The sequence below is a fragment of the Larus michahellis genome, chromosome 3, assembly GCF_964199755.1.
Source record: "Larus michahellis chromosome 3, bLarMic1.1, whole genome shotgun sequence".
Lineage (NCBI taxonomy): Eukaryota > Metazoa > Chordata > Aves > Charadriiformes > Laridae > Larus > Larus michahellis.
This window is the reverse complement of record NC_133898.1, coordinates 38262547-38289874: the sequence shown is the minus strand read 5'-3', so window position 1 is coordinate 38289874 and position 27328 is coordinate 38262547. Positions and strand designations below refer to the sequence as shown.

Here is a 27328-nt window from a genome sequence, read left to right as displayed (position 1 = left end):
AGCCTGGAAAAGGAGGCTGAGGGGAGACCTTATCACCTCTCTACAGCTACCTGAAAGGAGGTTGTAGCAAGGCGGGTGTCAATCTCCTGTTCCAAGTACAAAAGGAAATGGCCTCAAGTTGTGCCAGGAGAGGTTTAGATTGGATATTAGGAAAAATTTCTTTGCTGAAAGGGTTGTCAAGCATTGGAACAGGCTGCCCAGGGAAGTGGTTGAGTCACTAACCCTGGAGGTATTTAAGAGATATGTAAATGTGATTCTTAGGGATGTGGTTTATTGGTGGACTTGGCAGTGCTAGGTTAATGGTTGGACTTGATGATCTTAAAGGTCTTTTCCAACCTAGATGATTCTATGATTCTATCATGAAGAAATGCTCAAATGGAAAAAAGATAGCAGCCATTTTCTAATTTTTTTTTCAGATTCAGTATAGAAATTTCCAAATAACAAAAGTACACTTAGAGGATATTCTATGTATGGCTGTCAGTATGACACAAAAAATTAAGCACAAGCATTTGGTATTGATAAGATACTTCATTGATAAGATACTGAATAAACACCGCTTATAAAAAAGGTTGTTATAGAAACACATTTTACATACCTGAAAAAGTTAAATGCATGTTTCATGAACTTGAAAAATCAGCAACTGAATTTTAAGTATGACTCATAGGTACAGTCCATAAAGTGTCATGCTGTTTTCTTCTTTTTTAATAATAGGAACTAGAGGCAGAACGAATTAAACTCATGGAAGATGTAACTTTTAATAAGAGGAAGATGAAAGAACTGGAAGACAACCTTCTGTACAAACTAAGTGCAACTAGAGGTTCTGTATCAGAGTATAAAAGAATCAGAATTAAGCAGATTAGGCAGATTAAGCTGATTCACAATAGAATATTTCCATACAGAAATTGATTTATCCATCCGAGATACAAAAAGAGGTCATCCAATGGTAGAAATCTGAATTGCAGTGATTTATCAGTGTCTGAGGGATTTGGTACTATAGCATGACACTATATACAACCCTAAGACACTAAGTATTTTTAACACCTAAAAAAGTTTTGTGAAACAAATCAATTTCTTGAGAGTGTTCTGCCCCTCACATGAGATAAGGTATCTGATCATGGGCAAATCCTTAACCCATTGAAAATGCAAAGTAAAATGGGCTAGCTTAAATGGTGTTGAAAGTCTTTTGCAGTATATTAGGAGACTGCACATGATCAATTATTGTCTCTTTGGTGGAAAAAGAAGGTGGTAACTTCCAGCAAATTGATCAGTAAGTACTTGAGATGCAGGAGTACTGTTGTGTGACCATTGCCTTTAGGACCCCAAGTCTTTTTGACTTTGAGTGTACCAATCAACAGACTTTAAAATAGTTGAAGTAATGTGTATAAATATGTATGTTATGTGCGTAAGAAAGGTGACTTCTCTAGTACATACTGCAAAGCCATTAGTGTAGATACATTCATATTGACATAGGTTGAATGCATTTGTTTAGCATGTTGAATATAAAAATAATTTTTAGTGTTACATATCCTGTTTGGTCTCCATTATAAAAACTTTCAGCAATTCAGTAAATCATTTCCATTTGTTATAAATAATTCCTGTAATCTGACCTTTCAATTTTTACATATATGAAGTGAAAAAAATGTTATAAAGATGTCCTAAACATCCATTATTTGGCTTCTTAGGTTCACTAGTAGATGATGAATCCTTGATTGGTGTTCTGCAAACAACTAAGCAAACAGCTGCTGAAGTAGCTGAAAAGTTGTCCGTGGCAGCGGAAACTGAAGTGAAGATTAACACTGCTCAGGAGGAATATCGACCTGCTGCTACACGTGGAAGCATTCTTTATTTTCTTATTACAGAAATGAGCATGGTCAATAATATGTATCAGACTTCACTGGCTCAGTTCTTGAAGTTATTTGATCAATCCATGGCCAAGTAGGGAGATACAGATTTTTCTACTCTTCGGATGTTTGTCTTTCCAATGTATTTGCTGTTATTAACATGCTTTCTTTGTGCTTTGTTTCATAATTCAGATCTAAGAAATCTCCCTTACCTCAGAAAAGAATCTCAAATATTATTGAGTATCTTACCTTTGAAACTTACTCATATTCTGTTAGAGGCTTGTATGAAACCCACAAATTCCTCTTTACCCTCCTCCTGACATTAAAAATTGATCTTGAGAGAGGACACGTGAAAAACAGAGAGTTTCATGCACTCATTAGAGGTAAGTTTAAAAAATTGTGTTATATGTAGAGCTAATTTCAATTTTTAAACTTTGATACCATTTCAAAGTATGATATTTTTTTTTTGGCTGCATATTTTTAACCATGCAGTTCTGTGAGAGCTGCCTCTGTCCTTATCCCCACTGTGGTCCAGTGAATTTAAATGCAGTTCCCCATTACAGTTCTATCTCTGCCATTTACCCAGGCTATGTTCTATCCTGAGATCAAGATGGTAGTTCTGCTTCTCCCCATCAATTTGTTTAATAATTGCATATTTTTGTATTATATTTGTATCCTTATTTTTATAAATGAGGTGACTTCCTGCTCCTCTGCTTCTCTGCTTTGATGGAGCTGAATAAAGCTATCTTCTAAGCTGCCAGAACAATTTCACATAAAGTCCAGGAGGTGCTACAGTCTTTTATCAGTTTCAGCTTGAGCTTTCTCTGACTTTAGCCAACGAGCTAACACTGACTTTTAGAGAATATGTTTCTGTATCCTGGTTGGCCGTGTCTGCCTCCTCTGTGAATTTGTGCCTCTGATGAAATGCGGTCAGGATTGCTTATGTGGAGGCCCATATAAAACCTGTTTGAATTTTACAGTGTTCAAATGAATCCTGAGGTCCCTTTCAGATTAAATTATCCCATGGTCTATGAAAAAAATGCTAAGTACACAAGAGTGCAATTAGTACTCCAGTGAAAATTACATGGGCCAGAAAACATAATTTAAAAAGAAATGTCAAATGTGTCTTGAACCTTGGAAAATCATGTGTATTTCATCAGAATGCTTCTATCTACAGGAGGTGCAGCATTGGATCTACAGGCTTGCCCACCCAAACCTTTCCGCTGGATTCTTGACATGATGTGGTTAAACCTAGTAGAATTGAGCAAAATCCCACAGTTTGCAGAAATTTTGGATCAGGTGATATCTACAAATTATCTTTTTTATGTTAATAACCGGTTTACCAATCATAATTGTGGTCCCATTTAGAATGCACAAGAGATGTAGTTAACAACAAGGCCAGAGAGAACAGAGAGTAAAGGCATAGAAATTAACAGTTGGGGAGCATGAATGAGGGTATATTTATTGGCTCTACATTTTTTTTATCTGCTTTATTGTATTTTTGATTATAGTCATTGAGGTAGAAAGAGAACAGGAACAAAGAACTAGTAAAAAAGGAAGCCAGTGAAAGAGGGACAGAAATAAGGAGAAAGGATAAAAAAGTAGAGGCATCAAAAAGGCTCAGAAAGTTAATCTGTGAGTGTCAGGTTTTAAGTCACAATGTTTTATATCTTGAGTCTGATAGACTTTTACAAGTAAGTTGTTTGCTGCTTGGTTTTAAATACTAATTTCCATTCTAAGGTTAACATGTTATTCAGATATGATGAGCTAGCTGTAAAAATACTATTTGTTTCATTAAGACATATGTGAACTTATATGCACATAAGCTTGTGACGTGCTCATCAGTTATTTTCTTTACTTTGGTAAATTTGTCCTTTTTAGTGCAGTTACGACACTCCCGAAGTTTTTCTCTTTCTGTACCTCCTAAGCACTCCTTGTTGATCGGGCTGATAGCCAGGACACTAAGTTCTTGCTGTTAGAGCATTGGTCAGCCAAATCCATTTTCTGACAGCATTTAGTGCCCTGAAGGGTAGCAGAGATTTTATATAAATGTTGTAGCTGGCTGTAGTCCTGACTGTTTCCCAACTCTGTATCAAGGCAAAATCTGGATACATACCAGCCCATTTACTCCAGAGTTTGGTTTCTGGAGATATGAAAACAGGATATTGAGTTAGGAAAAGGTTGGAGGAATTCTGCTTAGGCCTTCACTCTGGGTTGTTAGGGCACCAGAATCAGAAATGCATGCCACTGCACACTTGCTAACATTATTTAAATTTAGCCATGGGGTGAAGAAGCATGTATTTTCCTTTTAATTTGTAGATTGTAATGGTTCTGTTATTGGACTCTTCTAGAATTGGTGCAAACAAAATTTTAGACTCCAAAATACTTAGGTGTCCACATTACCCCAAAAGGCTTCTTTTTTAACTAATCTTTTAGCACTAACTTAAAATTGTCATATATTTACAAGTTGAAAAGTGCCAATTAGGTGATTTTAGTAAGAGATAGAGATGGAATCTGGGAGGGAGCCAACTAGGATATCCATAGAAAATGCAAAGATGGAAATAACATCTTTTTAATACTCTTTTACTTATTTATTAGATGTGCTGTTCTATTTGTCTCATCGTATTAAATACACCTGTATCGTTATTCATTTAGATACAAACAGAAAATGATTGAAAGAAAAAAAAAGCTTGAAAATGTCATTCCCAGTTCTCAAGAGGTTGCCTATGATTTTTTTATTTTCTTGTCAGTTACAAATTTGCTTCTTCTCTAAAAATTGAGTCCTCCAGTCCCAGATGCCTAACTTAATTTAATAAAGACATATTCCTCTTTAAACCTTTAGATGACCCTGTTCATTTTCATACTCTTACTACTTCCAGCTGTGTTTGAGTGAAAGGTGGTAAAAAGAAATATGTAATGAAAGCGTAATGATTGTACTGAGCCCAACTAAAGTCCCTTAGCTCAGTAACCTATCTCTAGCTGTGGCCTAGCTTTGAGAAGGTACCTCCTCTGAATACTCTCCTAGCATTTGCTCAGGTTGAGATCGGTTAATGCAGAACTGAGCTATTTGCTTATTAAGTCATTTTTTTTCCTCAGACTTGGATTATGGTTGAGAAAGGCACATTTGATGTTTATGAATCTCTCTGAACGAGTTTCATTATAGGAAATATGTGGTTGGAAGAGGTCCCTGTGTGTTGGTTTCTCACTCCTCTCCTAGTCCATTCTTTGTGTAGGTTGTTCTGAAACTGCTTCTTTTTGAAACCAAGTCAGTCAACTGGACAGATCTCCTTGGTTTATAATAGGCATCTGGAACTGTATTTCAGAACAGATGGTATTGGTGTGTTCCTTGTTCTCTTTCCAGTGATCTGAGAATATTGCAGTAGCTGACTTTTCTCGGTCACTGCATTAAAGACTCAACTGCATAGCAGTTTTCACTACGTTCCGTACGCCAGTATCCCTTGTCCTATTAGGTCATAGGTTCTAAGACATGCCTAAATAATGATCATATCTCTGGTCAGATATATTCTTTCTCAAGTCAAAAGCTTACTAGAACCTGTTGTTTTTAATTTGTGATTCTTTGGCTGGCTGGACTGTACTGGAACAGATTTCTCTGTTCCTCTTACTACTTTGTGATCAGAAGGAATAAGTTAATCATAGTATGTTTCTCTTGTAGTATAGAATCCTTCTGCTAATTATTGATTTTTCTTAAGTAGCTGCATGTATTTGGGAGGGGAATCCATGCATAACTGATTAGCTTAAGAGCTTGGATCTTAATACTAAAATTTCTGTTTGTAATATCTTAATAGCAATTCACATGGTGTATGTCTTAAATGCTATAGACTCTTATAGAAAAGGGGATTTTTCTACAGCTTATTTATGTGTGTGTTAATGTAATAAATTTAGATAGCCTGTAATGAAAAGGGATGGAAAAGTTGGTTTGATAAGGATGCTCCTGAGGAAGAAATTATACCTGATGGATATGATTCACTTGATACCTTTCGCAAGCTTTTACTCATCAGGTGAGCATCTTCAGAAAATTGGTAAATGCATATATGGTTGCGTCACGTGTCTTAGTCTATCGGTATGCTATTATCATAACAGTGTAATTTTTATTAATTTTGGGGTGACATGAAATATTATTTCACTCACATGAAATATGATTTAATTTACTCATTTCGGAGCTATCCTCTGAAGAGTCTAAAAGTGTTATTTCCAGACAATATTTTTTATAGTTTTGCTTTTATGTCATGACAAATGGAAACTGGAAACCACATTGCAGCCTTCTCCAACAAGCCGCTGAAAAAGAATAATTCAGATAGTTTTCAAATTTTTTTTCATTTCTTTTAAAATGAACTATTTTAAATAGCTTTAAATAAGTAATTATATAAAAAAAGATATTTGTATTCAAAAGCCCCATGTGAAAAGTGTGCTATAAATTATTTTATTTGCATCAGCTAAGATCTCTGAGGCAGGACTTGGGATAGAATGGAGCTCCCCAAAGCAGCATTCAGCTGCCTTAAGCATGAGATCATATCTTCCTACATTCATTGTATACTTTCCAAGTGCTGCAACAAATAAATCAGCGACACTACAAAAAATCAACAACATTAATTACTAGACCATGATTTGTCTTTGGAGTGGATTCAACCTGTGCAGTAAAAAAAGGCCAGAATCTGATGGAAGACACACTATACTGTTCTATGCTACACACCCCAAAGGGGCAGGGGGAGCATCTAAGCCCTAAGCCTTTAAGTAATAAGCCTACAAATTGAAGCTTTGCAAAGTCATATCTTTTATCCAAAAGTAGTTGCTTGGGTTTTTTTTTCCCCACAGGAAAAATAAAGACTCATCTCTGACACAAGTGCAATCCAGTGCAAGAGTTGAGTCTGTACATTAAAAGACTAACGCACCCAATGAAACATCTGCAGAATTTTACTAAAGGGCAAAAACAATCCTACATTCCCCTACTTGGGACCTCAGATACAAAAGGTCTGTTTGAAATAAAGAATGTCCCAACCTGATAAAGGTACCCAGAACAGAAAACTCCAGTGCAAATAGTCTGCTTATGAGAAAATTGTAAGCAACTGAAATGTATTGGACAGTCATAAGTAGAGGGAAGACTACTAGCACTATTATTATATCTGTAAAGACAAGCCTACAAACTTACATATGAATACGTGTGTGTGTATATATATGAACATTATGAAGAAAAAATCTCCATTTGATAAAAATAGAATTTCTAATTTAAATCTGGTCTTTGCAACAGGAAGAGGCATTGAATTTGTATCTTGGTATATATTTTATTTCTAGGTCTTGGTGTCCAGACCGAACGCTTTCCCAAGCCAGAAAATACATTGCAAATTCCTTGGATGAGAAATATACAGAACCAGTGATTCTGAATTTAGAAAAAACTTGGGAGGAAAGTGACACACGAACGCCTCTCATCTGTTTCTTGTCTATGGGATCTGACCCAACTATTCAGATTGATTCCTTGGCTAGGAAGCTTAAATTAGGTATGAAGTAATTATTCATTGTCATGTTTTAAGATACAGAAGGGCAATGTAAGTAATTTCTGGAATATTTTTTTTCCTGAAAAGTATTTCTTAAATTCTGTTGCACTATTGATTGTTCCTGAACCGTCATCTTACAGATCAAATAATATTTTAAATAAAAGGTGGTATGCTGAGGATCATTCTATATGCAGTTGGAAAGTAATGTTTTCCGTTCTTCTTTTATAAATTGTTATCATCCTTCCCAGTAATGATATTTTTTTAATTCCTGACTATAAGACTATATTAATTTTTTTTTAATATATATATATATTCTGGCATGGTGACAATGCTGTTTTCTTGTTTTAACTCTTAACTGCAAATAACACAAAAATCATCAATCTGCTTACAAGATTACTTTTTAACAAAGAAGATCCACAAGATCTGTGTTTGCATAGTCTGAACTTTATGGCTACCTTATATGGAAATTTGGAAAAATTGTGCATACAAACTGAGTTGGAAGTAGATACATATATTCATTATATAAGTCATGTTAAAACGTCCACAAATACAGTTTTACAATTATGCATTGTGCTCATTTACGTGGCTTCATTACCTACACTTAAGGAATAATCTGGGTTCATATTTCAAATACTGTGGCTTACTTCATTAAAATTTGGCGCAAATGCCCATTGACAATAATAACATTAATCACAGTCTTTCACTTCTACAAACAGTGTAAATATTGTGAATGAATATTTCAATGTTGTTTTACAAAGTTTCCATGTTTTAGAACATGTATATATAGTAGCAGAATATGATGGTGAAGAGATTCGACTTTCATAAGTATATATTTTTGCATAAAAATTTACTTTATTGTGCTGTATTTATATCACTGTTTTTTTGGACTGAATTTGAATTCTTACTTTTTCTGAAGAATGTAAGTTCATTAACCATATATTGTGAAATGTGTTGTAGAATGTAGAACCATCTCTATGGGTCAAGGACAAGAAGTTCATGCACGCAAACTCATACAGATGTCAATGCAACAGGTGGGGAAAAAACACTGCAATATAAGCTGATTGTCTGTTTTAGCATTCTTTTACACCTCTTTTGCATACACTTAAAAAAAATATTTTGCATTTTCACCTTACTATCGGGCATATCTCAGAGTAAAAGTGTCTTCTTGAGTGCCTGAGCCTAAAAACACTCCACTGTGGGACATATATATATATATATATATATGTGTGTATATATATATATATATATATATAAAAATATGCATGCTAGTGGAGTCCAAGTCAATACTTCTGCCAGCAATAATATCGAGCAGCTTTTCAAAGGTAGCACATTACCTTCTTATCACTGTGCTGTTATCCAAAGGTAAAAGGACATCATGTTCTATCCTGCAGGACTTGCAGATCCCACCTGTTTACTGAAATTCTTTTTTTTTTTTTTTTTTTTAACTGTCCCCTGTGAGAGCTACCTAGAAGTTGCATAGTTTCTACTAGATAAAATGGTGAGTGCACACATGGCTTAAAGCTGTAGATACAGATGGATGTGCTGTCTCCTTGTGCTGCCTCACATTTTCCTCACATCTGTGCTAGTGAGAGGGACTCTTGCTCACTGGCAGTTAGTTCTTTGTTTCTTTAATTGCCAGTCCTTTTGGCTTTGAGTCCCAGGATATCTAAGAATTTCCAAACAATATTTAAGAATTTTTCTTGTAAATATTGTAGCATATTTTTTTGTGGCAGATGATATTCTCAGGCAGTAAAAACATCAAAAGTCTAAGCAGCAGCTCCAGAAAGATGGTAATTGACACTTCAAATACAATATAAAAGTTACAGAGTAAAGGTAGCACAGTCTGGTCAGCTGGACACTTCAAGGAGTTGTGGACAGTGTTTCAAATGAAGACATACAGCCAGAGTTGCCTGTAAACTCAAAATATTGGGTATTAGTTTTATTCCAGTATTCTGAAGGATTAGAATATCTCTACTAATAGTAGAAGACTGTAAGAACTGTATTGATAAAGTAAACATATTTTTCATCTGACCATAACCGTCTTTTAGTCCTTACTAAACCAGGAGTACAGCACTGCTTGTAATATTCACCTAAAGAAACCTGAACTGACTTGTGTAAAAGGTAAGGTGAAAATGCAAAAAGTAAAAGTAAAAGGTTTGATTGGTGCCATATTACCAATTTGTTAAACAGTATATGCATTCATACCTCCAGTGTGAATATTCATCAAAAGTTAAATAAAAAAATAAAGATGGATTCATTATGAGATTTAAAACTTAACTTCTCATGACATATGACATCCATTAGATTTCCCAGGTCTCTGTCCTCACCCATGAGAGTTCTGGAAGGACAAACAATGAAAATGAGATCACAACACAGAACACACTTCAAGAGCAAATGTACTTTTGAGACTGTTGCGGATTCATTATCACGATTATTTCAGATTTCCATCTGAACTAAGCAGTTCTTTTGTCACTTTATTCTCCAATGTTTAATCACAATGAGATCAGGAAATGCTTCTTTCTTTAGACTTCTGCAAAGTCCTGTCCTCTTAATCTGATCGACTGAAGTGCTTCAGGGTCTTTCCAGGACTTCCTGTCTTTCATACAGAAAAAAGAAAAGGTCAGGCAGAATCAATTCAGGGAATTCCAATTGTATTGCCTGCTATCTGTGAGATATCTTCATTTGAGGGGAAAAAAAAAAAAAAAAGAAAAATCTCTTGCCAGATGATATTTATTCATTTGACCATAGTACAGTCTGCTTAATTTGTGTTTCTCTATTATGGACAAATGTAATACTTGTGTATGGCCTTTATTGCATACTTGCTAGACATTACTGTATAATCCAAGGTTCTCTAGCTAATGCAGCCTTGGCTATGGAAGTTCTCTGTATTGTATCCCAGTAACCTCTTAAATCCTAACAAATGTTGTGACACCAGTACTTGGAATATAGATGTACACCACTTCAGAAAAAGATTAAAAAGAAATCTCTTTATAGCAGATGGCATTTTTAATGATGTGCAAATGCACACATACATCTCTCATACTTGTTTGTGTTTGTGTGTCTAGAATGGTCATCATGAACTTCTAGTTCATTGGAATGGTGAAAACTGGGGCATCCCTGCCTTTCTTTGCCCTCAATAAACAGCACAAGGATACTCAAAACAGCACTCCAGTAGTGCTACTAGTAACAATTTACAAACTAAATGCCTTGGTGCTGTACGAATTTTACAGGGGAAGGATATGTGAACATCAGATTTGCAACAACAAAACAATTAATGAATATGAAGACAAATGTCTGGGTTTTTTTTCCTACCTCTGGCCAAGAGTATATAATATGATTAAAACTGCTGTGCTGTGTTACGCATAGATAATTTTTAAAAAATGAGCCTGATTCATTTAGAAATGTGACAAATTGATTAAAGAGCTTCCTCAAAAAAGTGGTTCACCAGAAAAGAAGGAAAACCCCCCTTCATTTAATCTTTCTTTTTTTATATATATCCATCAGTTCAGCGTAAATATTTCTATTATATTTTGTCACCAAATGTTATTTATTTCTTTTTAAATGAACTAAAACAAAATTACCAAAATGAAATTATAAGCTGTAATGAAATCCACACATCACTGTTTAGAACTGATTAAATAATGCCCCATTTTAATATCAGGCTTCTGATTCATCAGGGTTCTAAAGTGATGCTACAAAAGTTGATTGAATTTAAATTCATAAGCAGAAGTGCAGAGAGATGATAATCAAAATAGAGCTTTCAGGCAACTTGAGAGTTGAATAAGATCTAAATACGCAGAGGTTGAATTTCATATGTATGCATTTATTGCAGATAAACTAATTGCAGTTGAAAAGTTTGAGAGTCTTTGTTACCAACACTTTACACTTACTTTAGATTATGTTATTAACAAATAAGTTAAAAAAAATATTTATTCCTTAGATTTCAGCTGTTACTTTTCCTCCCACGTTCTTTTGGATCTTATGGCAGGATTGCTTATCACCGCTGTTTTGCTCGTAGAGGACAGGAATTCTTTTTGCCACTAGGTAGCACTGCTACTTTACTTAGAATATTGGCTCTGGTTATATTATTTTCATCGTGAACAATAGGATGTGGAAATAACTTTTGCACTAACATTTCCTATTTGCTTTAACTGTGCCAATACAAATCAAATGATATATATTCATATTCAGGAACCTATTCAGGAACAGACTAAAAGTCAAAAAACTCAAACAAAAACAATAACAAAAAAACCCCACCAAAAATCCCAAACATGCAAGACCAGATTTGGTTTTAATATAGACACTTGGTTTTAGCATTATGAATAACTTATTCTATTTTTTATATGGTAATTGTGAATATTCTTTTATAGGGAGGATGGGTGTTACTTCAGAATTGTCATCTTGGACTGGATTTTATGGATGAACTCCTGGAGACGCTTCTTACTGCTGAGATACAGGATGACACGTTTCGAGTTTGGATAACTACTGAACCACATCCTAAATTCCCAATTACACTGCTACAGGTTTGTTCAAATATTTCATTCAGGTACCTCATGCCATCAAAATTATTTAGGTTAAGTGTGTAAATGGAAATGAAAGAAATAGTAGGGAGGGACGCAAAGCCCAAGGAAAAAAAGAACTTACCTTAAAATGCAAATATCACTTTAAACAGGAAGGTTTAATCATGGAACATGGAAGTTCTCGAAGATGCATTACATTAAGTGTGAGATCACACTAATTCTGTACACAGAAACACTCAAATCAATACTATCAGGCTTTACCTGTATCCCATTTTGCCCAGCCAGATGCCTTTGTGAACAGAGTAATGCCTGCAACTGTTCTTAGACTCTTTTAGATTTTCCTATCTGAAATAAAGGATGAGGGGGACAGAACACGCATGGACAGCACATGTCAAAGGACATCATCTACCAAGAAGTTACTTGTTTTTCTTTGGATAAACTATAAATGGTTATTCTGTAGGTCACAGAATCATAGAATGGTTTAGGTTGGAAGGGACCTTAAAGATCACCTAGTTCCAACCCCCCTTCCATGGGGAGGTCTCAAGGAGACATTTTTCATCAGTACCAGGAAAATTGTCTAAGCTCTTATGAAGTGCATTTAAGCCACTTATTCCTAGCACTCTCACAGCAGGCTATAATGCTAGTTAATATCTAGTGTAATGGCAGTGTGTTGACACTTCTGTGTTCATAGACCCCTTTCCTCTTAAAAGCAGTGGGAGTCTCCTTAGTGATTCTCATTCCCTCTAAATAAAAATAGATAAAGTTCCTGATATCTAGGATGTGAAGGGGGAGAAGGGTTCCTTTCTCGGATGAATCTAGGAGACAGCCTTCGGTAAGAAATGTGTGTCACCATGGAAAAGGGCAGTGTATAGAAAGCTAGCTGTATGGACCTACATTCTCTTGTATTCTCTCAACAGAGAATGAAATCATCCTACATCTTTTTAAGGGGTTTATGAATAGTGGCATATATAAACATGCTGTTTGCTAGAAGTGAGAACAGAAAACAGAGGGTTGCTAGATGAATCTTCACTGTGTTTATCTCAAATGTTTCACATGTGATTTCACTGTCATGTTAGGTGTTAAAATATTAACATATCCAGGCATTCCAGAAAATGCTTAACTGACAGACCAAAGATCAGCTCTTTCTCAGAAGAAAGGAGGGAATAATTGGGGGGCTTTATGCAGAACTTTCATAAAAAACTGAACAAGATATCCTTTGAAATGTGGAAATACTGGTTAGCAAGTGTTCCCATTCAGTCCAACACTCTAGTGTGTTCATGTGCAGATAGGTCCTTGCAGAAGGCTGGAGCTCAGACAGTTTGCCTGGGCTCTGCAGCCCAGAAATAAATTTGTGAGACTGAAGTTGAAAAGTCATTCCTTAAAAATAATTGAAGTCATTTACCACTAATATGGAGATAGTAGAACTGCCAGGTGAAGTACATATTCATGAGCATCTTCCATTAAGTGTCTCTCGGAAGTAGAAACAGTTCAGAGCCATGCTTGCATTCAGCCTGTAGGCAGCCTTTCAGTGCATGCTGCCGTGTTACCCAAGCCAGTCAGACACGTACTTACTGGAGTGGAAGTTGGAGCAGAAAAATACTTTTTTATTTGGGTTCCTTCAGCATTTGAAAATGTCTCAAGGAATGCAGATTTTGATGAGGCCAGTCTGTGTCTGAACTAATAGATTCAAGTGTGCCCATGAACGTTTCCCACCACTGGAATGCAATAGTCCATAGGGGTAAGTAGTTACAACATTCTCTGATGTGAAAGCCTGTGCTAACTAGCACTCTTTCAAATAATTTGCAGGCATGGTTTGACAAAATTTTGTAGAAACTATTCCCGTTAGGCAGTTCGCATGAAACTAAGGGGTTGGATTCTAAGGGACTGTGGCAGTTAACTAGCACAAATGCAGATTCCATGCCTGCTGACTGGAGTACCTGGGAACATTCTCAGATGAATCTAAGTTACTGCTGCAGATGTAGCCACAGAGACAAGAGTAGCCACTGTGAACAAGATATGATTTGAGGTGAGGTGGAATTTAGTGGTATTTACTGTGAAATCGTGGGACCAGAAATACAAGAGTTCTTGTCATCTACTCTGGATAGTTCTCTTCTATCATTCAGTCATTGATTAGGGGTAGAGAGCCACATGATGCCTTCTGAAAAGCATGGCAACTGCTTCTGGGCGGTTGATGGAAACACTTAGATCCATGGACAAGCGTCAGTGGTGGTTCTGACCAACATAAACTGAAGGTCTGTGTTCAAAATCTTAAAGTAATGTATATTACAGAGTTTTGTGACCTAATCTAATATGTACTCCTTTTATGCAATTTATAGTAAAAGTACATCTCAACTTTGTATCTACAATGCTTCAACTATTTGCATTTTATTTATAACTAATAGTTGTGACATTTTTGTATGTTGCTGGTTTCGTTCACTAAACAAATCCAATTCTTTTATCTTTTTCACGTGACAGATTGCGATAAAGTTCACAAATGAACCTCCCCAAGGTGTACGTGCCAGTTTGAAAAGAACATTTTCTGGAATTAATCAGGATCTGTTAGATGTTAGCAATATGCCTATGTGGAAACCTTTGCTTTACACTGTAGCTTTCCTGCATTCTACTGTTCAGGTATTCATTATAAGGTTTGCAAATAGTGTTATAGTATTTGGAGTCATTTTAACAGAGGTTCCTGAAAATACCCACTATGAAATTTATTGTAGCATCATGTTTCAGGGTCAAAGCTTTAATTTCTGTAATCTATATTTCAAGGTTCTTTATTCTCTTAATTGTTTTATAAATTTTACACAATTTTCATAGTATGGGCATTTAGAATGAGGGTTTTCTCATGTAATTTTAACTGTACAAAACTTAGTTATTCAGTGTAAAGGAAAAAGCTCTCTCTGTAGTCAATAGAAATAGATAAACACCTTGAAAAAGAAAATCAGCTTTTCTGATTTTCTGAGTGAATCATTTACTGGATATATGTCGATCACTCTTTCTGTCCGTTGATTTTAAAGGCAATCCAGATGCCTAGCTTAGAGTAGCTGTTTACCTTCTAGATGGCTAAAATTCATAGAATCATAGAATGGTTAGAGTTGGAAGGGACCTTAAAGATCACCTAGTTCCAACCCCCCTGCCATGGGCAGGAACACCTCCACTAGACCAGGCTGCTCAAGGCCGCATCCAGCCTGGCCTTGAACACCTCCAGGGATGGGGCATCCACAGCCTCCCTGGGCAACCTGTTCCAGTGCCTCACCACCCTCACAGGAAAAGAATTTCCTCCTGATATCCAATCTAAATCTGCCATCTTTCAGTTTAAAACTGTTACCCCTCGTCCTGTCATTACGCTCCCTGATAAAGAGTCCCACCCCATCCTTCCTGTAGGCCCCCTTTAGGTACGGGAAGGCTGCTATAAGGTCTCCTTGGAGCCTTCTCTTCTCCAGGCTGAACAACCCCAATTCTCTCAGCCTGTCCTCATAGCATAGGAGCTCCAGCCTTCTGATCATCTTCGTGGCCCTCCGCTGGACACGTTCCAATGGGTTCGTGTCCTTCTTGTGTTGAGGACTCCAGAGCTGGACACAGTACTCCAGGTGGGGTCTCACCAGAGCAGAGTAGAGGGGCAGAATCACTTCCCTCTACCTGCTGGCCATGCTTCTTTTGATGCAGCCCAGGATGCGGTTGGCTTTCTGGGCTCCAAGTGCGCATTGCCTGCTCATGTTGAGCTTCTTGTCCACCAGCACCCCCAAGTCCTTCTCCTCAGGACTGCTCTCAAGCCATTCTTTGCCCAACCTGTATTTGTGCCTAGGATTGCCATGACCCAGGTGCAGGACCTGGCACTTGGCCTGGTTGAACTTCATGAGGTTTGCACAGGCCCACCTCTCAAGCCTATGCTATGACAGCATCTTCTTTTTATCGAATTTTGGCTGTGTACTTTGAAGATATGTAAGTTTTGAGATCACGATTAATACCAACGTTTTGAGCTCTCTGAATATACCTTCTTTTCTGCAAGGATCTCAAAATACTTATAAAATAATATTTAAGCCTTATGCTTTATTGAGCTGCTTGTATTTTCAGTGTACCAAAGATGGTGAAAGAGAAAGACAATTTGTTGAGGGTCCCTATTAAGATATGGTATTCTGCATTGTTTTCCTCTTTCAACTTTTTTGTAAACAGTGAGAAAGTTGTTCTGTGTACTGCCTCAGGAATATACTGCTCTTGTGGAACTAGAACACCTAAGCTTATTCAACCATCAGTACTTCTTAAAAATATTACAGCTATTCATCTGTTCAGAAGATTTATTTATGAATTGTCAATCAGTAAGAAATATATGCATTGCCCTACCTTTAAACTGACCAATTCTTAATATCCTTTGGTGACAAGAATGCTATGATAAATATAGCTTAAGAAGTAATTCAGAGAATTTGGCAGAAAATCATTATACCTTTCTGCAGAGTATTATTGGTTAATGCTGTCTCACCTGCTTATAAACAATACCTAATTTTGAAAAAAACCCAATACCTGATTTTGAAAAAATAATATTTTTTTTTCAGTTCTAGTTCTTTTTAAACACTGTAGCTAAGGTACCTAAATGTTGCTTAACTAGATGTCAAAGACTATTGGTCATTGTTGACCAGGTAATTGAAACTGTAATAAATATGTTATCACTTAATTAATTTAAAATGTCAGTATTGTACTGTTTATTCATTTAATAAATGACAGCACTATTCAGCAATTTAATTCTTAACTTCCTGGATTAATTTATTCTATGTTCTAAACAAAATCATTGAGTGATGTAACTGAGGTGATTAAAATAAAGTTGTGAGAAATCTAATAGTGTTGGATGTTTAAGATGTTTGGGCTGCAGATTATATTCTCTTACTTTTATAGTCAACTATTTTTCTGTTCCTGCAAGTCTTCTAATTTTATTTTCAAATATGTATGCAGTAATAAATTTGAATAATGTAGTGGTGGCAGCCTTATTATAAAGTTGTGAATTTTGAAAAGCGTATATTAAAACAATACAGTGAAACAGTAAAACAAAAGGGCAACCTAGAAGCCTTTGGGTAACTGAGCACTAATACAGGAGCTTGAAAAATTGGAACTATCATTAGTAGACGGTATATGTAGAAAAAAATTAAAAACAGTAGAACTCAGAATTGTTGAGCATGCTGAAAATGCAGAGATTTGGTAATTCTTTAAATTAATTAATATAAAAATCTGATCATCCACACAGACATGAGACATTTCAAACCTATGACTGATACATTGATTAGTACATTGATTAGTAAAGGTAGCAATAAATGATTCTGTTGCTTTTTCTATAAATATTTATCCCTCGTAGTATAACATAATAAGAAACTTCATTTTTTACTGATGTGTATGACACACACAGCTGTTTCCTAGGCTAGCTTTCTTCTTCAGATCAATTATTTACTCCACTATTATTATTATTATTGAACTCATTAATGAAACACAATTATACGTTGTTTCATAAACATACTTGGTTTTAATTGTATTCCTCAGGAACGACGCAAGTTTGGGCCTTTGGGTTGGAATATTCCCTATGAATTTAACTCATCAGACTTTACAGCCAGTATTCAGTTTATACAAAATCACCTAGACGAATGTGACATCAAGAAGGTAAATACTAAAGTTTGCATACAGTATATTTAATTGTTTTGTACAGCATTTGTAATTGGTTTTTTCTTTGTGTTACTATTTATAAGCTGTTCTTTCAGTGCAGCTTCTAACGACCAAAGTTCAGATTCTCGGTAAGACAGTCAAGCTGGAATATTTTGTGTGCTATCATCCATGTAAAAATACCTAATAGTTAAGAACTTCATAATTAGACCTCATATTTTTCAGTACCATATCTAAAATAGTAACAATTCTATACAATACTTGTTTTGGTAAGGCAGCTAAAATATTTACAGAGTTTAACAGAGCCAATAAAACTTCTCTATGGCTGCCATTTGTTCTTCTACTATTTGTCAGGGAACAGCCATTCCTTGCAAAGCAGCACTTTGTCAGTAGAGAAAGATGAGAAACTGGGGGAAGGGGGGGGGAAAAAGAAAGAGGAGAAGCAGCAGATTTCTTTCAGATTTCAGATCACAGAAGAAATAATGAGATACATTTCTAATAGCAGGATCAAACCCATCTCTACTATAAAATTATAGAGCTGAGCTCAGAAAATATGTTAGAAATAAAGTTGTTGGGTTTTGGGTTTTTTGCAACAATGTTCTTTTCAGCTTACGTTTCAGAGCCTTATGAGCTTTAGATGACATCAAAATTACAGGCTGGATACCTTCCTCTTTTATGTTAAAAGGGTTATGTTAAAGCCTTTTATTCACTTTACTTGCATCCAGGGGATATCATGGAACACAGTACGCTACATGATTGGAGAAGTACAATATGGAGGCCGAGTCACAGATGACTTTGATAAGCGTCTTCTTAATTGCTTTGCAAGGGTGAGAGACCTTGAAAATAAAGTTATTTGTCATTTTTATTGGCAGCTGTGGTACAGAAATCAGAAGGCCTTCTTTCTGCTGAATATGCACTTCTTCACCAGTTTATAAGACTCTTCAGAGTAATATGAATTTTTCAAAACATAGTTCTTTGGCAGTGAGGTTCTTCCCTAGGTTTCTCTTTACTGAGGAGCACAAACTATTAAAAAAACTTAGCTGGAACTCAAACTTAGAAGACATACCTTTTCATGATTTACTTATGTATTCAAGTAAAATTAGATGTAGCAGCTATAACAAAACCACTAGTTCTCCAAGAATAAAAATGAGATTAAAAAAAACCTTCTGACTCGCAAATTAATTGTGTTTTTTTTTTTCCCTCTGGATTTTTCATAGGTTTGGTTTAATGAAAAGATGTTTGACAGCACTTTCAGTTTTCACACTGGATATAAAATTCCAGTGTGCAAAACCCTGGATCAGTATTTTGAATACATCCAGTCACTCCCTGTCATAGACAGCCCAAAGGTCTTTGGTCTCCATCCTAATGCTGATATTACGTAAGTAGGTCTCAACATATTTGAAAACAAAGACTCTTTCTTTTAGTATTTGGAAACAAATCCCTATGAAATGCTTAAGTAAAGTATATTTTTCATAGGAAATCTAGGATTGATGTGAATTTCACTATTGAAGTGGAAAAATGATGTGCATGTACATGATTATGAATGCAGTATCTTCAGCTATGTTTTGTATGTTCTTTTAAACCAGTCAGAATTCTTATTACTTACTCCTCATGGGTTTAGAAATGTTTTTAAAATTTGAAAGCATTATAAAACTTTTATATGAACACGTGATACAAGGTTCTATACAGTTCAACTAGAGAAATTTTCTAATGTTTGCCTTCTGTTCCAAGTGCTGTATTATTATTTTGTGCAAACTTGTTAAATGATTCTGTGGATTGTCTTTTGGTTTACAACATGCCTTTGGATGTATTGTTGCTATTAGCCCTGCCATTCCCATTACTTAAAAGAGGCTTTTCAACCTCACCAAGTACTAATTCCATTAGAATATTTGACTTAATTCACTTTTTCATTCCAAGTAATGTGTGTAACAGTATGGCTTTTATTTCCTTCTAATGTTGTATGCCCTTTGAAAGGATATGAATCATCATCATATTTTTTTCACTGAAGTTCTTAATAATTCTGACATGAATTATTGCATTTTCATTATGTCCACATTCATTGTTTCTTAACACAGCTTTTTGTATTTTTAGGCAAGACAGAAGTTATTCAAATGTGCAACTGCTGGTGAAACCTAATATCTTCTTACACTTTTGGACAAAAAAATAATTTACCACAATTTTTCAGTCTCAAATTTGAGAGGCTGATGCTGTATCAAAAGCCCACTATTCTAAGCATGCTGTGAGAACAGTACACAGTTTTATTGGCAACTCTGCCTAGCACCTATCATTGTAAAAAAAATTATCTATGAGTAGATTCTGTTTCAAGTCATTCTCTGATACTTGCAAGACCTCCCTTCCAGAACTGATTAAAGAAGAGCCAAGACTTAACAGAGAACTAAATAAAGTCCTAAAGAGAGACATGCTTCAGATTCAAAAGTAGGCTTGTAGGAGGGCTAATTTTTAGAAGAAAACTTGAGACTAACAGTGTTTGGGGAGCTTTAGTAAGAACAACTCTTTCATGTCTCTCTAGTACTGAGTTTTTCTTCCACTTGCTACATCAGCATATTCCTGCTACTTTAGTCCTTTTTCTGGAGATTTTTCTTTGTAGGTATTTCTTTAGGGTTTGGGGAAAATGTTCAACAGCGTCATGCTTTTTTCCATGTCTTATCAGTCTTTTATAGGCAACTATGCACATGTACTGTCTGTCTGATTTTCATCTTTGACACACAGACCAAATGGATTAGCATCTCATACAATTCCATAAAGTGTCATTCAAATTCTCCTTAAAATATCCTATCAAGTCATCTCAGAGTATGCAGAAGGCAAAATGCTAGAATTGGAACCCTGAAAAAGCCAGGACCTCTCCATGTTACTGAGGACAAGAAAGACCTTGTCTCCCACTGGTTTAGTGGAACAGTCTTCCTCTTCAGCCAAAAGCTTGATCCATTGATTCCAACTGTAAGACTTCACTGAATGTTAATAATTTTATCCACTTGGGATTAAAACCTGAAGTCATTGCAACTGATTTTCACTTGCTATGTGAACCACAGGCTCTGCAAAGGCAACACAGTTAACACATACTTGAGCAGGTGAGGAATATTCTCACAATCTTCTGTCAAAACCCTTTCTCCAATTGGTTCCATACTGAAGCCTTAAATTTATCTGAATTTTTGTAAAGTTACTGCAAGCTGTTATTAACCAGATGAAGACAGAGCAGAATCTCCCATTGTTCCTTGGCATATATGAGGTGTTGAATACAGTGTTGCTGTTCTCTACACAAAGCTGAGGTAATGTTTCTGTAAACTTCTTATTTTAACTTCCAGTACAGAGAATTCCTGATGGCAGAGACTTCAGCTATCAAACTATGATAGGTTATTGAATCCAAACTCGGTCCCCTTTAGGACTTCACGTGTTCTATCCCGTGGCACAATCCTTGGTTTCATTTCTTATATAATTATGTATGACAAAGTAATAGAAGGAGATAGGTGTCATATGAAGGTCAAAAAGTAAAACTGACATGCAAAATTATGCTTTGAGTCAGTATAAGTTCGTGTTCTGAGTCACACTGAGGCTGTGTGTTCCTCATGTGGCTGATTCCATAAGGTAAAAGCAGGCAATGCCAGCACTGCAGTACCAACGCATACACTGCTATGTTTTCGTTCTTATTGCCTCTCGTAGCTCTATGCCACTAGACAGCATTATAGCAAAAGTGCTCCTATAATTATGCTTGTGTTGAAGGACTGACGTGGTCTACTGTCATTTACCATCAAATGCCACATGAATTTAATTCACTTTTTTGTATTGACTCAGAACATAAATTTACATTAGCACTGTCCATGCTGTACTATGAAATAGAAGGTTTTAATCTCCAACGTTGTAAATCTAGCAGCTTTTATCATTAATCCTGAAATACCTCAAGGCAGAATGAATTTACTATTTAATAAAGGGGCAGCTTGCAGAGTTGTGCTGCCATCTTTTCCTCCTTCTGCATTCCACTTTTAAGAAGTAACTAAATGAGGGAAATATTCTTCCTTGTTACAAAACTTTTGTTGCTTCTTCCCAGCAAGTAGCTGTTTAGAAGTTCAGGCGTATGCCGTTTTCTTCCCTTTCCTTGGAATCCCTAGAAATCATATGATCGGTTTTACTGCCAACTCACATTCTCAAAGGTTGAGAAGCAGCCTGCAGAACTCTTTCTTCTTCTTAGCCCTGAATTACAAAAACAAGTGTATAGCAGGCTGTGTAGAAGGAAGTTCATATTCTTTGCAGCCATGGAAAACCACGCGTTGTTCACTATCAGTGTGTTAAGCTTATTGCAGGACGCAAAGGAAAACAATTTCTTTTGGGAGTTTTGATTTAACCTGGTGACACAGGATGTGGTTTTTTTTCCTCAACTTTCAAGTTGTGTGTTCTACAAAGAATCCTTTTAACTATTAAAAAATCCTGTGTAATTTATAATATATTTCTTATCCTCTCAGATACCAAAGTAATACAGCAGCTGATGTTCTAGATACTATTACCAACATTCAGCCTAAAGAAAGTGGTGCAGGAGCTGGAGAAACTCGTGAAGCAATTGTTTATCGTTTAGCTGAAGACATGCTGGAGAAACTTCCTCCAGATTACATACCCCATGAGGCAAGCTAATTTTAGTTGTTTTCTTATTGTTCTTTCTGCTGAGTTTTTGTGTAAGATATTCCAAAAAAGAAACCTTGAACTGTACAGAAAGATCATGTACCTAGTAGCAGATTCAAGCGAGGAACCAACATCTTTATTGCTATCAGCATGAATCAATATGATGCTTTTTTATTTAAAATCAAGACATCTAACAATTGATCATCAAGATATGTCATGGAGACTGTGCTTGGGCTTCCAAAACTGCATGTGAAAACACAGAAAAAAAAAAAAGCCAGTCTTGACTTTTCGTGACAGCAGTCTCCTGGGCCTTCTGGATGAAGTCCTATTCTAGCAAAATCATGAATAATTGGGTAGTATCACGACAAAAAAATAAAAATAAAAACAGTTTTAAGGGGATAAGTGTTAGTTGAATAAGGTGAAGTACAAGTCTATTACTTTTCTGAACACAAGAAAGTTAAAGTGTCATATATGACAACAGTATTTCAACATTTCAGGTTTAACTAAATTCCTTCTTCTGCACTCCTGTATTTTAGGTAAAAGCTCGTTTCATTAAAATGGGACAACTTAACTCTATGAATATTTTTCTTCGGCAAGAAATTGACCGAATGCAAAAGCTGATCACAATACTCCGCAACAGTTTGAATGATCTTAAATTAGCCATAGAAGGAACTATTGTTATGAGTGAGGCAAGTAAAAGCATATTTACTACATATGGAATAGTCTATTTTAAACTATCACCTTGATTGCTTTAGTTCATATACTATAATTTCACTACTTCAGAATTTGAGAGATGCACTTGATAATATCTATGATGCTCGAATTCCTCAACTATGGAGAAGAGCATCCTGGGATTCTTCAACGCTTGGCTTCTGGTTTACTGAACTTTTGGAAAGAAATAATCAATTCTCTACTTGGATATATGAAGGAAGACCAAATGCATTTTGGATAACCGGATTCTTTAATCCACAAGGTAAGGGTACTGAAAAGACTTTAGTAATAATGTATTTAATCATAATTTAATGGCTTTTACTACGTATCTAATTTAATATTACACCTAGAAAAAATGTTTTCATCACTGTCAGAATATGTCATAGAAGCCAAGATGATAAGTGGATTGAAAAAAGAGATTAGGGACCATGGGAAACAGGTCCAATGGTAGCAATAAACATGACTGTCCAAACTTAACCTTCGAGTTAGGAGGTCCCTAAGCTCCAGATTGCCAGAATCTGGAAGAACACAGAGGGGAAAGGATTTATGTGCCATTTTGCCTGTTGTAATATTATTTCACTAAGCATCTGCCTTTGTCTAGTGTCAGAGACAGGATGCTTGTACAGATGGTCTTTTAGTCTGACCCATAAACACATTTTTTATATTAAAAGAAGGAAAACATGTAGTTAACAAATAAAGTGCTTTATCCTGTTGACATATTGTAGCATGATATGATACAGCTTCTAAAGAAAATATCCTTAATGATAATGACACCGCTCTTAAAGAAAATACGCGTTTCCTGTGCTTTCAAACTGTTTAACTTGTACCAAACTGTAAATTGTGCATATGGAAGGGCTTTAATCTAGAGCAATATGTTATTTATATGCTGTATGGTAGCAACAGAAAGAATTTTTTTACAGTAAGAACAATGATTGACTGGAACAACCTCCCCAGGGACACGGTAGAGCCCCCTTTCCTGGAGGTTTTCAAGATGCAATTGGACAGAGTGCTAGATGATCTCATCTAAGCTCTCTCTGCAATGAAAGGCTGGACCCAGGTGGTCTTTCAAGATCCCTTCCAACCTGGGCTGTTCTATGATGCTATGAACATTTAACTATACCAGAATTTATAGCAGTTATCTATCTTTGACAGAGAATCATCAAACTGTAGTTTTCACAGTGTTTCCATTTATCCATTGTTTAATGAATTTTGTCCAAATTAATCAAAGATATACTGCAAAGTACAAGTAAATGTTATCTATCATTATCTGTCATAGCTTGATATATTTATCATTTTATAGGAAAGAGGAAGAAAAACAAATTGTAACCATCTTCATGAGTAACAAAACCTGTCACCTTATTAGATGCATGTTTATGGAAGAATCTCATTTAGCCTACACAACTGTCCATACAAAATTATTGTGAGAAACTTCTCCCATGTAACAGCTACGAGGTGGCTTTTTTCATTAGGATTAACTTCTGAAATGCTTGAGTGTTTTATGAGTTACCTTCACTTTATGATGCTTCTATTCTTCCTGGCCTTTCTATGACCAGGACTGTAAAAAGTACTAATACCCAAGTCCTTTTTAGAGTCACTCTCAGAAGCAGTTAAGGTGCCTGGAGCACATCCAAATTATCATTAAAAGATAGTATTGATGCCAGTCAAAACATCATTCCAGTTGTATCATAAATGGCACAGCTGGTAAGCACACTGATCTCTGGTGATTCAAGAGCAGTGCACATGGAGGTGCAAAAGAAGATAATGGACCAGATGCTTTTGTCCAAAGGAAATATTTAGCAAATAGCAAATACCTAATAGCAAACAAACCTGAGACACAGATGGTCTTGAACTTGATGATTGCTTCAACCTCTCTGTTCCAAAAAAATAGTCCTGTAGATGAAGAAAAAAATCTGCTCAGCACAAAAGGTGTGCTATGGCTAGGGATGAGGTAAGTATAGTTTCTGTATTCATAATACTGCTCACCAGGAAGTTCTGAGTAAATCAACTCGTGCAGTAAAGTTTAAAAATTGACTGAGGCAAATCAGAAATTGGACTACTGTGTGCTGCCATTGCAGGAAAATCTAGACTGATTGCACTGGTGAATCAAGCTCTAAATCTAACATAGCATTGGCAAATACATTATGGGGAATGTATTTTATCAGTTTAGTGGAAAAATCTGTTTCTAGTATTATAAAGTAACACCAATTATCGTATTTAAGCCTCTTGTGATTTTTTTAGCAATTATCAGTGTTTGTCTCCTATAAAATATCATTATTAAGGGAGAATGTATGTTAGTGGTGGTGCAATATTCCATTCAGTAGACATGGCACTTGGAATTAACATGCTTATGAAAAAACAAATATCATATTATAGAATATAATTACTTTTAACAAAATTTAAACACCTGGATAACATTGTTTTATTTTTATCAGAATGTATGGTATTTGAGAAATGAATAAATGCTCATTTCAAGTACTACATTAACTGTATTTACAGCACATATGAATATTTTAGCTGTGCTGAATATCTTAGCTTCTAATTGGCTTTGTCCTAATTAGCATGTTAAACCGCTTCTTAAATCTTGAAATGCTGTCTTCTACTGTGTGCCCATGTACAATCATGATTTCCCCCCTGGCTTATCACTGTTTCAGTCAGTGACTTCACCTCCTTGTAGGTACTTGACAGCGCACAAAACGCCAGTCATCTTTTCCTTTATGCATTATCAAGAAGGAACTGATGCTATTTCATCTTCAAGTCTTTACAGTAATCACTGTGAAGTATGCAGTTCTCTATTGTTAACTTTTCTCTCTTCGCCTTAATCTCTTTCTGACAACTCCAAGCAGTTCTTCATCTGTTAGCATAAAATAGCAGCCAGTGTTTTTTTGATGACTGCCTTGTCATCTTCTGAGCCACTTATACAAAAACAACCAGGTACTTGCTACAAGTGTTCCGTTTTTGCAGCTTTTTCCTTATAACACATCCAAACCTCTTTGCTCACCAGTTAATTCGTCATCTTGTGCTTATAATATTCAGCTCTTTACCTCTCAAACCTTTTTTTATTGCAAACCCCTGTAAAGTCTGTTCAAAACAGTGCTCAAAAAAATCTCCAAACCCGCTGCTTGGTTGTGTCATCCTCTACCATCATTTCTGTCTAGGACTCCCTTTTCTTCACTAACAAAACATAAATTTTTCATCCTTTGTAGGCTCTGCCTTATCTAGATTCCCCACACTCATATAGTTATTTTTATTATCACATTCAGACACACCTTTTCTGTTTTCTGTCAGTGAAATTTATTTTATTTTTCTACTTCTTTCACTTGAAATAAAAATTGCCTTTTTTGTAAGTTGCCTTTACATAAATATCAGCTCAGATAATTGACATCTTGTCTGCCTTCAGATTCCTTCTTGAAATACAAATCTACCGTGGATCCTATAGTTGATTAACTCATGATAATTTGTAAATCAGTATCCTGAGCAAACATTTGTTAACTGAGTAATTCATAGAATCATAGTATATTTTTAAAAAGTATATTATTTTATGCGCCATTTAAACGTATTTTTCTCAGTGTAATGCATTCTATGCCACTTTTGTCATTTGTTTCTCTTTTAGCCCCAAAGCAAAGTTTGCTGTCATTAGTCAAGGTGCTTGTTTTCAATAGGACTCTGAATATCTGTCTATAACATCCGGTGCAGAACCACGGCAGATAACAGAGCAAGGGTTTATTTTTTTTCGTCATGTGAGATATATACTAAATTTCTGGCTTAATTTCTCAAGGATTCCTGACAGCAATGAGACAAGAAGCAACTCGAGCACATAAAGGCTGGGCTTTAGATACAGTTACAATACATAACGAAGTGCTAAAGCAAAACAAAGAAGAAATTACAGCACCTCCTTCTGTACGTATGACATGCAAAGATGTTTCATTATTAATTTTGGTATTTAATTTATTTTGTGTGATGTATCTACTTACTCTCCACACAGGAAGGAGTATATATCTATGGGCTATACTTGGAAGGTGCAGGCTGGGACAGACGAAATAGCAAACTCATTGAATCTACACCAAAGATTCTTTTTGTGCAGCTGCCTGTGGTGCATATATATGCTGTTAACACAACCACTCCTAAGGATCCCAAGCTCTATGTTTGTCCTCTTTACAAGAAGCCCAAGAGGACAGATCTGAACTATATTACAGTCATCTATTTAAGGTCAGCGGTGTCTCCAGACCACTGGATATTGAGAGGAGTGGCTCTCCTGTGTGACATAAAGTAAACTGTTTTTCATACCATAACAGAAACAGAATATATATGGCACATGTAACCAATTACATGTGTAATTTTTCTACTGCTTTTTATTTGGTGGCCGTTGGTCATCATATTAGAACTTTCATTTCAGTCTTGGCTAAATTAATTTTTTTCTCTGCTTCCAGTAAATTCAGTTTGTCTTGGCTATTTGGTCACAGTTTTAAAGAAAAGT

The 27328-nt window shown here is 35.7% G+C and overlaps 1 protein-coding gene across 1 annotated transcript in view; it reads left to right on the top strand.

The window, feature by feature from the left end:
* The window catches only part of DNAH8 (dynein axonemal heavy chain 8), a 132401-nt gene extending 105277 nt beyond the window's left edge, over positions 1-27124 (top strand). Inside the window, exons 73-89 of the mRNA XM_074579718.1 lie at positions 712-817; positions 1683-1935; positions 2034-2224; positions 3019-3140; positions 5745-5860; positions 7152-7354; positions 8309-8382; positions 11722-11874; positions 14347-14502; positions 17398-17514; positions 18240-18341; positions 18732-18892; positions 21990-22146; positions 22680-22832; positions 22927-23116; positions 26630-26751; positions 26837-27124. Of these exons, the coding sequence (XP_074435819.1) occupies positions 712-817; positions 1683-1935; positions 2034-2224; positions 3019-3140; positions 5745-5860; positions 7152-7354; positions 8309-8382; positions 11722-11874; positions 14347-14502; positions 17398-17514; positions 18240-18341; positions 18732-18892; positions 21990-22146; positions 22680-22832; positions 22927-23116; positions 26630-26751; positions 26837-27124 (2664 nt within the window). The remainder of the gene's footprint in view (positions 1-711; positions 818-1682; positions 1936-2033; positions 2225-3018; positions 3141-5744; positions 5861-7151; positions 7355-8308; positions 8383-11721; positions 11875-14346; positions 14503-17397; positions 17515-18239; positions 18342-18731; positions 18893-21989; positions 22147-22679; positions 22833-22926; positions 23117-26629; positions 26752-26836) is intronic.
* Positions 27125-27328: the final 204 nt, after the last annotated feature.